The sequence below is a fragment of the Parus major genome, chromosome Z (assembly GCF_001522545.3).
Source record: "Parus major isolate Abel chromosome Z, Parus_major1.1, whole genome shotgun sequence".
Lineage (NCBI taxonomy): Eukaryota > Metazoa > Chordata > Aves > Passeriformes > Paridae > Parus > Parus major.
The window spans coordinates 69,007,775-69,022,620 of NC_031799.1; the positions used below are offsets into that span (position 1 = coordinate 69,007,775).

The 14,846-nt window shown below is 39.2% G+C and overlaps 1 protein-coding gene across 2 annotated transcripts in view; it reads right to left on the reverse strand.

Annotated features, from left to right (window-relative positions):
• MCC (MCC regulator of WNT signaling pathway) overlaps window positions 1-14,846 on the reverse strand; it is a 187,776-nt gene that overhangs the window by 18,265 nt on the left and 154,665 nt on the right. For both annotated transcript variants that reach the window (XM_015652946.3, XM_015652950.3), the window contains 4 exons: window positions 13,930-14,070; window positions 12,706-12,806; window positions 10,563-10,746; window positions 3,550-3,784 (listed from right to left, as the gene is read on the reverse strand). In XM_015652946.3, coding sequence (XP_015508432.1) covers window positions 3,550-3,784; window positions 10,563-10,746; window positions 12,706-12,806; window positions 13,930-14,070 — 661 coding nt within the window. The remainder of the gene's footprint in view (window positions 1-3,549; window positions 3,785-10,562; window positions 10,747-12,705; window positions 12,807-13,929; window positions 14,071-14,846) is intronic.

Below are 14,846 nucleotides of genomic sequence, written 5' to 3' on the forward strand. Positions count from 1 at the left end.
AGTAAGCTTAGATCATCATATATGAATTCAGGAGTTTGCATCCTGTCCCAGAAGACATATCATGCACCTCCCATATGTTACTTTTCTCATGTCAAAACAATGTGACTTGGAAGTAAAGAGGCAAAGACAAAGCACAGGAAAAGTTAAAAAGCTCTTGTCAGCGAATGTCTTAGGCTCACAGAGAAGGAACAGGAGGGTTTGGAAAGGCTGAAGACACTTGAAAATTCAAATGCAGTTGAGGATTGTGGTATGGACACATGCAATGTGTGAGGCAGAGTGGCAGCAGCGATTTTGGGAAAATTCAGGTAGTTCAGGTTTACTTAGAGCAATTTTTTCTATGAAAATAACTCTTCTAAAGACTGCATCTAAATTTAACTGAAATGACAGTGCTTTTGTATATTTACTATTTCCCTTTTCTTCCAGCTACAGGTTGCTGTGAAGCATTTTTGCAGTTTAATACACCTGAATCTTCAGAGTGTGAGCTCAAGTGGCATTTGCTAAATGAAACCCTGAAGGAGGAGGCAGCAGGTGTCCCTCTCCTCGGGCATTGCAGAAGACTTAGACAATCCATGCAAATTCACAAGCTTCAGGTGTCAAATCCAACAGTTATTTTGGGACTGATTAAGTGAATATTGAGGAATACTTTGTACTTCCAGTCATACTGTAATCCTGATTTTTGGCAAAAACTTAAATGAAAATTAAAAACTTCTGATTTAAAATAATCAGAAGCACCACAGAATTGTCAAAATCAGAAACAGTATTACATTTGGTCATATCCGACTCAAATGTTGCAAAAAGTTTTGAAAGTCACAAAAAGTCAACAAACATCAGAGCAGATAAATATCATACTCTACTCAACTGTACTTCACTATTCAAATCTGTAAGAGCATGAAGGCTTGTAACAAAGGTGGACAATGGATTTCTCAACATTTTCCACGGAAAGACTGTAGTCTCAAAGCACTTAATGAGCAACATTATCAACACCTGTACACAAAAGAGGAAAAACTATCAGTGTAGAAAGCTGAGACTTCTTATCTAGACTAAGTCCTTTGAAATGCAGAAAGGCTGTAAACCAAGAATTATTTACACCCATCAGAAGTAGTCTCCTTGCTAACTGGGGCATGACAACTGACCTCAAAGCAAGACCAGACCACTGAATGATGACAAACCAGGGACTAGAATATATTTGTAAACATGGTTAATTATTGCTTGAAGCAAAGAATTGAATTTTATAGAAGTACTGACAGACAACTATGTCTTATGCTCTGGATCAGTAAAAAAAAAATAATAATAATAACCTGGGCAGCAGAAAAACAACCCTCAAACCGTCTTTCTAATTAATAAAGAACTACTGTTGTAAAGGTATTTCAAACCAATGAAGTGATCAGGTTTTACAGGACACCAGAAATGGCAGGTGCCAAAAGATTCGGCAGAGATTCCAACACAGAACCAAGTTTTGGGAAGACAGCAGGAGATTGCAAGACCCAGCAATGCAAGAAATCATTGAGTAGCTTGGTCCAGCTGTATTACCCTTGCTAAGTATGTGGAAGGGAGGGAGCAAATTAAAAATGCTAAACGATGAAGTCTACTGCAGTCCATCTGCTTCAAGTTAAATAAAATACTGTAAGGAAACAAATTCTCTGTTTGCCTCAGAAGGAGGCATATGCATATGCTGTTCTGTGTAAGATACACCTTTCAAATAATTGATACAAAAAATATACTCAGAAAGCCAAAATGTGTCGGGATCTTAGGTTCAGCTCTGTTCTACCTTGACAAACAGATGAGGAGCTGTAATGCAGACCTGAGCAACAACTATGGAAGCTGACAGGTAAGACATTTGACAAATATGAGTTTTCACAATGTCTCTTTCAGAAACAGAGGTTTTCCTGCAGTTGTGAATTTCAACAAAGCACAAGAAATTACAATGAATAACAGTACTATCAGTTTCTCTGTACTGCAAAGGGCTGAAGGTAACTTCAGACACCTATGCAAAATGTGTGTCTATTCTGTATTCACTACACACAACCCAATCAAGAAGAAAATCTTCTTCTTCTAGTTGCAATTCCTACAGTGAAAACCCAGTGTTCCAGGTCCAGCCAAATGGATGCCATGTGTCAAAAACAAGTGTTGTGTGAACAGAAGGATTATCAGCACTCAAAAATGTACCAGAAATCATGATATGCAACTGGTGGTGATCCTGACAGTCAGAGAAGGCAACAGCACTACTCACAAGGGATACAGCTTTGCAGTTTGCCCTTACCTTTAAATTAAAATTAAATTAGGAAAATATAAGTTAAAATTTAAAAATAGAGGTAAGAATGGTGTACAAGAGACTTCAGGGAAGATCTGGATGCAAAAAATGGAGAGGAAGTGTGATATCTGAAATACACATCTAATTACCTACCAAACATCTTACAGCACATCTTGCAGGCTTTAGTTATGGGGAATGTATTGCTGTTGGCTACAATGTATTCAAACAAGTAACATAATTTTACATCTCCCAACTGCTAGTAAGCAATGTTTTCTGAACTGCAATTAATGAATGCATTATTGCAAAACTGTAACTGTCATCATGGAAAAGCAGAACCACTAAGAACATAATTATCAACACTAGGCTACCACTTAGCCAGAAGCAGCACATCTGAGCAAAAATGTATACCTTTAGAAGCCTGTGAAATTATTAGGATTTGCTGTCCCACACAGTAACATCACCTGACATGTCTGCAATTATTTGGCTAAATTTGCACTTGCTAAAATACAGAAATTAAACTTACTTAAATTGTACCAAAACCAGACACATTCTGAATGCAGACATACACCTGGTATTGCCATTGGTATGTTCCAGTGTTTTAGTTCACCTCTCAAAATCAATACAGAAGACAAAATGATGTAAGCTCTACACCTGGTAAAGATCAGCTTTGTTAGATCACATCTTTAGAGCTGGACACATAAACCAGGGCTCTCCCCAAAGCTCTCTGTTAATGCAAGTCATAACACACCTTTGCTGAGACTCTGAACTGAGGTACAGACTGCAACACAGTGCCTAGAACAGCTCTGGACTTGTGACCAACTGCCAGAGAGCATCAGGGATGACATTTGACAGACCATTCCTCCTCCCACACCAATATTAAAAGCAGCTGAATTTGTTCTGCTTCAGTTCACAAATATTCATGATGCACATTTGCAAGCTCATAAGTAATGAACTGTCTCTTGGGAAGTGCTGAATCATGTTTTTTGGTCATCCTCGAGCAATTCAGCTGCCATAACTCTCACAGAGAGCATCTGGTTTGTCAAGAAGAGCACTCCAAGTTTAGAGACACAGATGAAGTCCTCCCAGTTCAGAACACACATAGCTCATCACTGTTAATGCACTGCCTTCTGTCACTTTCTGACTACTGGATTTTCAGTCCAGATTATGTGTTACAACAAAGTTATCCTTAATTACCGACTGACCATTATCAAAGCCTCCCATGTGTGTGACTGAGCACATTTTGTGATTCAGGGGCATTACCAGCAGAGCAGCTCCCCTCTTGGTTATGAATTAAATACCTTCATTGCCATGAGTTCCTGCATCAAGACTGCATTTTCTAAGTCCAGCCTCTGGCTGTCTCCACGTGGCTTAACATCATAACTAAGGGGATCAATGTGGATGCTTTCCAGCTCCAGCATTGTCAGTTTCACTGCTGCTCTGTCGTTTTTCAGCTGCTGGATGTAATCCTTCAGCCGCTGCTCATCCTCCTTTGTAAATTCTGTGTCACAACTGCTTGCGGTTGAGCTGGTAGTACTGGAAAGAGAAAAAATGGTATTAGGGAAAAAAAAAAAGTTTGAAAAAAAAATCTTAATTTTTATATCAAACACCCTCCCAATACCTCATTAATGCGTCTCCATCTTAAAAGTTCACAGAAAGGACACAGATGAAGTATGGACCGGACATTGCAATGTGAGGTGTGAGAAATTCAGAAAAGAAATTAACTCTCTAAGCAGCATGAGAAAATTGTATCATGTGAGAACTTCTCTGCAAAGCCAGATATTTAGTGATGTGTAACAAAATTGCCAACTGAAATGGTGTCTTCTGAAAAAAAGTGGGGGATTTTTATTCAAAAAGGAAAAAAAAAAGCTACTTAAGAGTTCTTAGCAGTAACACAGCACAGCAAGCTGCTCAGACACTGAGTCTTCATCTTCTTTGAGAAGACGGATCTGCTAAGAAAAAAAGAATGAACCCAGACTTGATCTATCTCTGCTGACGACAATACCAGTTATCACCTCAGATATTTTAATGGATACTTTTAGGAATCAACCTGAGCAAAATTCCAGTGGCAGATGCCAGGAGAGCTTTCAGTTCACATGAAGGTGAACTCCTCAGCACACTGAAATTCCTTCAAGGCTAAAGTGACTTCAAACTAACCCACAGAGTAGCAGGAATTCTAATAAAAATTCATTATAAAAGACTTTAAGGTCTAGTTGTATCTTCTGAACAAATGAGGGCCCATTACTCTGCCCCATACGTGTTTACACAGGGATTGCAGAAAGGGGCAATAATGCCATTAGAACAATGGTGGCTGAGTGCTGCCTACCCACCACCACGCATGCCAGTGCTGCTGCGAGCCCAGACTGACACAGCTGTAGCATTCCAGGGCTGAATATAGTTGCAGTAACACTAAAAGGAAAATAAAATGCCAAGTTGTTTCTACAGCCTCACTCAAAGCTGCCTGCTGTCTCCTGAGGTCCTGTAATCAGCTGCGGGGTGAGGGATAAGTCATCCATTAACTGTGCCTGTCTGGAATGCTAGATGATCTCAGTTATCAGCAGGGGAATAAATCACTTTCTGTATCAAATTGCACTGTTGTTCAACATTTTTGTACTAAGAAAAATGTCCCATCCACTAGATGCTGTGAAAGCCAGGATGATGTCCTAAAATATTATGCATGTGCAAAGGGGAAGCCTATCAAGATAAGCTTGATTTTGTTCTTTGGTTCTACTTCAGCTAAAGCTACATTGATTTTAAAGTGCTTCAAATAATTGCCCATCTTCCCACAAATTCCAAGCACAGCCTTGGAGAAAATAGAGAATTGGCAGGTCTATGAATATTTCTCAAAATCCTCCCTCCCATGAAATATTGCATTACAGCTCTTTACTACAATTCTGTGTTAATTTCACATTATTCCCTACTTTTCTGAGGGATAAGAGGTTCCTGCTATGGTCGACACAACTGTGAACTGGTCTTTTGTTTTCATCCATTTCCTTCTGCAGTGGAACTTAAGAGCACTCAGTCCCTATATACATAGAAACACCCTCAGGCTGAAACAAATTTTTGTTCATACTGTTTCTTGATTAGAAAACTGTGAAACACTTAATAAATCCTGCTTTACTGAGCCTAAAGGCATCTTACTGAATTAGATATTTATATAAAAATAATGACAGACAATGTGAAAAGTACTTAATTCTGTACTGAAGTCATATTGTAAGTTTCTTCCTCAGCACCCAAAGACTGCAATTGCAGAGATTTTCTGGATTAAACGTAAAACAGCTGTTGTTGCAAGAAGGATAGCTTTAAAAGTCTTCAAATCTTGGGGCACAGAGACCTCATCTCAGTTTTTGCTTGAAAAGGTAAGAAAACCCAGCCATCCTGCTGCAAATGACACCTGAGCAAAAAAATGCTGAAAGTTTATTGTTATGTTGAGCTGGACCTAATACTCCATGCACATTCACAGATTTTGGCTCTTGAAGACCCACAGCTGTGCACATATGTGTTAGGGGAGTGCAGTCCAAACTGAGGAAGGCTGTCTGGGCTGTTGCCAGTGATACTCAGGCTGCTTTTACTTCAGTCCTGGCTGCCTGCCTGCCTGTCTGCAGCTGAGTTGGCTCCTCTGATGAATTGCTAGCAAACTGCTCTTCTTCTATGTTTCTTTTTTTTAAAGAGTTGGAGAGAGCTCAGCAAGGAACTTGTATCTCAGCCAGCACAGAAGAGGACAGGAACTTTTACCCTCCCCCTGCATTTAGCAGCACATCCCCACCCAGAAGACTGGAAGCAGCTGGGGTAGGAGGGACAGAAACAGCACTGCAGTGTTTCTGATCTCCCCAGCAACTCTGCCAGGGTGTGCTGCCCCAAAACCCCCACCAAACAGCTCTGCACAGCCACAGAACTGGTCTACTACTGCTCTCTTTAAGGGATGACAGCTGGTGAGCACTTCATCCTGAATTTCTGATATTGCTTTCCCTTCTGAACAGCAATCAGGACAAAGGAAAACATTTATAGTATAACACAACCACCCAAAAACCACAGGAAGCTGTTGCAAAAGATGTGCAGTTTCTCATTTCTCAAGTGTTTAGGTAAGGACAGAGAAAGGATCACAGTTTCATCACAGCTGGAGGGAATACAACATCAATCTGCCATTCTCACCGATGCTGTATCAGAACAAGAAAAGAGGAATGTTCTTCACACTTGCTTCATTCCTCAAGTCTTTTATAATGATGTCATGCCTGAGTGATGTCAAATTAATTTTAATTCATATACAATATGTGGAAAATATGTGGGCTGGTACAGCATAATGTCAGTCTTATTTGCTGGCACAAGTATGTGTGTATAAAATGCAGTGGGTGGACATAAAAGAGACTTTCAGCAATGCTTCTCTGTTAGTAGTTTTTGCACAGTACAAAAATTTATCCATAAAACCCTATATGAGCATCATTTCATCTGTTAAAAATTAAGTCAATAATAGAATATATTTGCAATTAAGCAATGGTGTGGACAATACAGTTGGTAGGATTGATATTAACATTGTCAGAACTGAATCCATGAACTTGCTTGAATACCTGCACACAACCTAAAGCTTGCTTTAAGGAATGCAGCTGATCCACAGTACACATAGCCCAAACACTACTGTCTTTCTAGCTGAACATCATGGTTTGATATCTGGGACAACACAATTCCAGAAGTAACTTCCTGACAAACTGAAAAGCACCCCAACCAGGCAAAAGACAAACAGCTAAAATCAGAGGCTTTAGTAAACTGCCCTGCTTCCTGCTGAGACTGCTTCAGTCCAGCAACAAAGTGTTACACAGGTAACACTAAGATATCTATTTGAACATTTCCAAATAACTTATTTGCATGCTTCAGCCAAAATAATCTTGTCTGTCACCAACATAGCTGAAAACTGAGATGGTTCTGACAAGAGATATATTCCTATCATTGACTGAGTTCAGATATTTTGTGACACTAATAATAATGAAAAGAATTGCCTTTGCATATAAGGGACCAGATCTGTCCTCCCATGAACCCAGATCTAAGATTTGGCTTACTAACACAGCAGGGAATAAAACACACCATTTTCAGTCAGTGTTACAATTGGGCTTCTTCCCTTTTGTCTCCTTCCAAAGGTGCAATCAGTCAGACCTTGTTGGTGGTGTATATTCTATACTTAGCCTCTGTCCATTTAAAATAATTATGATTTCCAATTACATTGCAAACCCATTCCTGTTTTCAAAAACCACATTGGCAACATTATTGTGGAGCTGCTGCCAGTCAAGTCTTTCATTGCCTTTAATTTCTTTTCATGTCAGTTGCTCTCTTTTACAGTTTTTAACCGCTCATCACTAGTAGCCCACCAAGCACTTAGTCTCAGTAATGTGTTCAGTGACTTGACATTCAGAATCTCATCTGAAATTTCAAAGCCCAAGATGGGTCAACAATTCCACTGTACATCCATATTCTACAGGATTTCAAACATCAGGGAGAATTAGCAACTTGTAACAAGTCCCAGCAAAGGATAGCTTGCATCATCCTATTACCAGCCACTTCATTAATTAAGTTTCAAAGGGAAAAGGTAGCAATACAAATCTGCAACTAAAAGCCTGCAACACTGAAACATCAAAGGCAAGAAAAATCAGTTTTGCAGATTCAAAGTATGTTTCAATCGAATACTGTAAAAATATTTTCACAGTGGCCCCCAAGTGGTGGGTGATTCACACAACACTCTCGGGAGGTGAAAGGAAATGACCTTAAATTGTGCCAGAGGAGTTTCAGATTAGATACTAGAAAAAAATTTTTACTGACAGAGTGGTCAGGCATTGGAATAAGTTGCCCAGAGAATCAGTGCAGTCACCATCCCTTGAAGTATTTAAGAGGTGTCAGGCTGTGGCACTTGGGGATAAGGTTTAGGGGTGGTTACGTCAGTGCTGGGGTGATGGCTGGACCAGATTGATGATTCTGTGGTTCTGTGATATAAATATAGGAAAGTTATGCCTTTTGAACCAAGACGGGCTTTCCATCAATGGGCTGACACAATGCCATGTGTCTGTAAGCTGAAGAGGGGATTCCTCTCCTTTGAGACAGGGTTCACAGGAAGAAAAAATTTGAAAATACCTCTAACGTGTTTTCACTTAACATGTCACTTGAACACAATAGAAGGAAAGATCTATATTTTCTGGACAAGCTGAAGTTTAAAAAATGTTTTCATTGATAAGTATGCTTAGGCAAAGATAAATTACTTTGGGCATGGGGGTGGAACAACAATCTCTAAGTGAAAATCAGATCAGGGTGCCCATGTCACAAATTCCTGACTTGCTGTGTGCCCTCTGGGTGAGTGACAACAGCTTTTATCTCCTATGTTCCACGTATATTAAAATGAATTGTAGAAGTTACCTCATTCAGCACAATATGTTGCTCCACACCAGAAAAAAAAAAATACTGCAATGATAATAATGGCTCAAGCTGAAACATTTGTTTCATATAAAAACATTAAATTTGCATTTTCACATTCATTACATAGTTTATCCTGATGAAATTTTAAATCCTATACCACTTTAAGCATACTCTGCTGAAACTTTATCTACTGAGCCAACATGGTGATACAGACACAGGTACAGCTGACCACCAATGAACACAGACACAAACACAGATTCTTATCCTCATTCTCATAACCTCCCAGAAATTCTGCTAAAGCAAGCAAGGGCTGTAGAGATTAGATTCCTACCAAATACTTTCAGTGCAAGTCTAGGAAAGCAAACACTGAAACAGAAACAATCCCTTTCCCCCCTAATTTTTCCCTGTCAATACTGGAAACTGCCCGAAATTTTTTCAAGAAAAAAAAAATTACTATGCCTTGACTACATGCCACATATCTCACAAGGAAGAAAACACTAAGGTGGTTCTGAAAAACTGAAAATGACCCTTTCAAACAATAGAATGGGATAAAACAAGCTTGGCTTAGGTAGATGTGTTACTACATGTAGACACAGACAACATGTTCACATACAGGTGTAGATATGGCCTTAGACACAACAAGCCAAGTGCTTGAAAATGCTTCATTTAATTTCTTTCCAATGCTGGTTTAAATGCTTTTGGTACAAAGTGTGATCAGTGTGCCACTAGCACAGATGCTGCCACAGTCATTTCTATGTAAAGACACAGCTTTTTTGCACTGAGAGTGCACCAGAAAACTTCTCTGAATAAAACATTAAAATTCACCTCACATTAGGACCCTGTTCCCTCAGATTACCTTTTTCTCACTTTTTAGCTATTCCATGTGTGGTGGTTTCACACTGATTAACATTTGGGAAAAAAGCAAAAAACCACCACGGAAGTGATTTCTTTAAATGATTGCTGTATGATTGCCAGTCATATGGTAGGAAATAAGATCCTTCAGAGAAGGCATCAGCAAAAAGAGGAAATGGTACAGTACTAAAATAAACTAAAGTGTCAAAGAAATGACAGCATTTGAATAGAGAACTGGCTAGAAAACTGAATTGAAATGAAGTCTTAGAGCAAATCTGAGAAACAAAAATAACTTTTAAAGAGAAAAACATTCATCTATATTTATCCATGACACTTGCCAAATCTGTACCCATACACAAGCACACATATTTACTGCAGAGTACAATTACACCACAGGCAGGCAAAAACTCAAAATAAAGCTGCTGGCAGATATATTTGAACTGGAACACTTCTGCAATAATAGCTCATCTATGTCTCATTATCTTATAGGTCTTCAGAAAAACTGCGATACCCAGTCTTTCCTGGAAGAATCCAATTGATTCCATGCCATGAGTGAAAAGAACAAGATGGGAAGGAAGAATTTGGAGGGTTGCAAAGGGTAAGAAAGGAGAAAGGAGAGGAAATAATTTAAAAGAGAATGGCTAGATTCACCACATTTAGAAAACAATTCCTGAGCACTCCAAAATGCCAGTGAAAGCCTGTTTCAGATCTCTGGTTCTCTGCATGTCCATGCTGTCTGCATACAATAGATATGAGTAACAATGACACGGTTTGAGCTCAAACAGAACAGCAAGAAAGTAACTGCAGCAAAAGAAATGTAATGGTTTTGCCCTTTATGAGGAAGATCAAAGTTCTGAGTTACCCATTTGCAACAAATTTATACAAAACTTCTTGGCTGGAGTTGCTCAAAGTCCTGACAATTAGACCACTGAGGCATGGTGACATAAATCAAAGCACAGAAGCGAAAGGACGGAAGTGAGGGGAGGTAGCTCAGCAAATACAATAGAACATAAATTTTTGTCTGGAATCAAAGATTAGGAGATTAGGAGAGCAGAACAGTTGCAGTTACCTGGTGTGGCTGTTGGAGGAGAGGCTTTCCCAGGGCTGCACGCTACAGCCTGTGACTGCATAGGCTCCCCCACAGCTCCCATCCAGCTTCATCAGCAAGGCTTTTGCTGCATTCTCAGCTGTCTTCCTGCAGTCATGAGCCCTCTTAAGCATCTGTGTGACATTTTCATCACCTGTCTGGTCCCCTGGTTTTCAAGCAAACAATATTTCAGACAGAAATTAAGGCAAGAGATCCTTCTACGTGCTCTCAGTTTATACCAAGATCGTGACAATAAATTACCGAACTGTGAGGTAAAAGCAACTTCACCTCCTTTTGAGCATCAGTGGGAACTGGGATACTGGCCTGAATGAACCCTGTTCCCAGTAACAAGCTCCAAGTACTTGTGGCTCCAGGCTATATGTCCTAAGTGATGGAGGATTTTAGCTTGTCTGTTTGTAATGTTTGTAATGTAATGTTGTAATGTTTGTAATGTTTCTATTCTACATTAACATTAGGTTTGGATGCTCAAATTATGAATACACTGTGCAGTGTGGCTTCACGGTGTAGTCATCTCCAGAGCTTCTCCTCACAGACACCTTGATCTCAAGCCTGATGGTTTGCCAAAACACCTTCTTAGGTTACCTGGCTACCTGGCTAGACAGAAGAATTGCCTTGTTCAGAAGCATCCTCTCACATTTTACAGTCAAGCATACTAAGCCAATAGAAAACTAGCCCTGATTTATTAAATTACTGTAATTTTTAGTGGTGATACAGCTACCTGTGTAGCTGTAAGTCTTCAGTAGAAGCAGGACTGAAACCACCACTGTCACTACTCCTACAGTCTTCCAGCTGCAGTCAAGTCATTAAAGTAAGACATGTTATTGGCTACACAGAAAGTCTACAAATGTATTTGTGGATTAGGCTATAATATATTCATACTTCAGCAAAACCCAACAGCTTGCTCTGTGTTGGATTTTCATTTAATCCTTGTTCAAGTCAATTGCCTGTACTTCACACTTGCCAAATGAAGTGCATGCACTAGAAGTAACGTTAATGAGGAAGAATGGAAGGGTGAATGTTAAGAGAAGCTGGATATGCTCAGCTTTAACTGATGCAACTCCCATGAATTTTCCACTCACAGATGTTGTTATAAAGCTTGACTGATCTTCAAACCAAAAATCTGTTATTTTATCTAGGTGTGTTAATCAAATTTAATAATGAAGTAAAGGTACATAAACCATACACGACTTCCTCCATGCTGTGCTGTGTAATGGGAAATTTGTACTATTTCTATCTCAGGATTGTAACTGATAATACCATAATTAAGAGCTGTAGACAGACACCTACATAAAATCTAACTACAGTCTTTTCCATAAAATGCACGTAAGATGAATACCAAAAGTATTTCTCCCTTATAAGATTTCTTTCTACCACCTACAGGAATAAAAATTCCAGGCCTAAATTCACTTTGCTACTCACTGATCTCTGCCAGCTGGGAAAAGTTCCCCAGCACATTGTGAAAAGGAATGAACAGAGATTGGAGAGAGGTGGAAGAACATCTCAGACATCCCCTTTACTGAGAAGCCAGTGCTCCTAACACACCAGGGACTTGCTATGCCTCAGAACAGTATGAAGAGTTACTCTCTCTCTCAATGCTTCCCTTCCCTCTACTTGAAGATTACTATGACTGCCTTCTCCTACCAATAAAAGGAATGGAACTACTAACACTGGAATTTCATTGTGTAATACTTTTAATTTTTTATTTGTAACTACTTAATGCTACCTTTGTATTATTTTAATCCCAGTTTTTCACAGATCAGACTGTTTCTGGGGAGTTAATCTTACTAGATCCGGACTTGCAACTACCACAGCTGTATGGTTCAAGGAATCTGTGCTCACAAGTATTGTTTAATTATTCCACTCTGTACAGTTCCCTGCCAGAAGAGGCATCTCCTTGTGATAGCATATACAGGTGACTTTAATTGTTCTCTCACATTTTTCTCCCTATTTTTGGGGTTGTAAAATAATTTAAATAGTTAAAACCAAGAAATGACTGGAGAGCATTCTTAAATAATGGGTCATGACGCAATTCACCATTACAACCAATTGTAATGCTAAATGACATGCCAAAAAAACCTTAAATTGTGATTCACTGACATCTTACCAACAGAACCAACACCTGCAGCTCTGAATTGTCCAAGAATGAGACTCTGCTCACTTTCTGCCAATGCCAACAGCAGCTCATATGCTTCTATGCACTGTTCACTGAAAGGGAAAACAAAAACCACACAAAATACTACCTGCAATTTAAAGAAGAGCAATACCTGCAATAGCAACAACGAAAAAAGAGATATCTGATTAACTGCATGATTCTCTACTACCTGTCTAGCAGTAGGGATATTAAATAACATTATACACATATCTTCTATCACAAGCATTCAGCAGTCTCCCCATTCTTGTAACAGTGCCAGGCTGGCCTCAAGTAATGTAACAAGACAAAAGATAAGAGAGTGAGCTGAAATAAAGGAAGTTCCAGAAGCATGTTTTAAACAGGTCACAATACAAACAATGGTCAAGATGACCCCTTTGAGAAACTTCTCCCAGACCTTCTTACTATACAACATATATTATTCTATACTCTACAATACTACTCAAATACACTACTCAAAGTGTTGTAAGCAGAAAAGATGCAAGAAAAATACTTCTTGCTCTAAACTGGCCGCAAGTGGCTCAATGGAACAGCTTTCAAATGAGTCACACAATCCCTGTTGCATTTTAGTATTTTTAAAAATACATACTAACATAGTACTAGCAATTTACACTTCATTGAAGTTTGCTCAAGGCTGATAGTAAGAGAATACATTCTTTAAAAGACCAAATCTGCCTGTCCCAAATTAGTTGCAGTTGAAGGTGTTAAGTGGAACCATATTTTTGCAAATAGTTTGATGCAAATTTAGATACTTATTAGCAAATACCAAGCTTTTAATCCACAATTCCAACTGATGCAATACAAAGTCATTCTGAGTTATGTGGATTATAACACTCCTTGGTCCACAGGTCTTGTGAAAGGTACAGAGAACCTGTGTCTTAAGGTTGGATTCACCAAGACAGTATGAGCCTACACACAACACCTAATTCAAATGTTAATTTAGTATTTAAGAATGAAGAGATAAATCTCTACATTCCTGTTAGGTGCTGGTCAACTACAGCTGAAATACACTGTAGGAATAAGTTTGTCAGGCAGTGTAACCAAAGGGGTGCTTTTTCAAGGAGGAAGCAAAAAATTAACAGTGTAACTACGTCACACCAACAACTTCACTCTTAAACACTTCTATCAAGTCTCCCCCAGCTCCCTGTTCCTGGCTGAGCCCCCTGTGTGGGTACATACCTGTACTGCAGTGCCAGCCTGAGGGCTGTGGCATTGGATTCGTACTTGCCCACAAGCATGCTCATCCTCTCTGCATTGCTCTTGCACTCCTCCAGTGTTATTGTCAGCAAGTCATTCTGGGATTTCAGGTGTTCAATACGGCTGCAAAAAAGTAATTTGCAACCTTCAAGCTTAACTTGCAGTCGTTGTCCTGAAAACTCTAAGACAATCATACTTTGAAACCAGGAAAATTTCTTGGTCTACACAACGTTTTTTTAATGAAGATAACAAAATCCATCATTCTGTATCCCTTACCAAAAGTCAAGAGAGCAGAAATTTCTCTTAAGTCATGCTCTTCTCCTCCCTATAAAATGTAGTCATAACCCTGTGCAGTAGAATCAAGCAGAAAGCTATACCCTTGTTTTGCAGCCACAAGACTGCATAGGACAGTTTCATATTAACCTTTTGCTCAATTTTTCTGCCTTCATTCCTCACTTTTTGCTGCCACATTTGCAACTTGTTTTAAATGGCATATTCATTAGTGTGATTGTGGGTGTGTGCAGGGATCATGCAGTTGCATAAATGCCTCCTTTCTTCTGAAAATCCAGAGTAACCATTCCACCTGAAGTCATGTGTGGGCTGTGCTTAGAGAGGGAACTTGCAAACTGTGAATGAGATTTCAGTGGGGCAATGTAACCTCCAAATTTTCTGGCAACAGCCAAACAGAAGCTTAGCTGTAATACCCTCCTCAATGAGGTTAACCCTGAACATGAAAATGAAGATTCAGAGTATCAGTACTGTTTGTTCTCTCTGTTCACAACTGAACCATACATCAATATACTATGCCTAACTGTTAAAATTGTATATATGCCAGGACCAGAGATAAAAACAAGTAGAAACCTTGCACGGGTAGCTAATGAACAAATCCATGCCATACA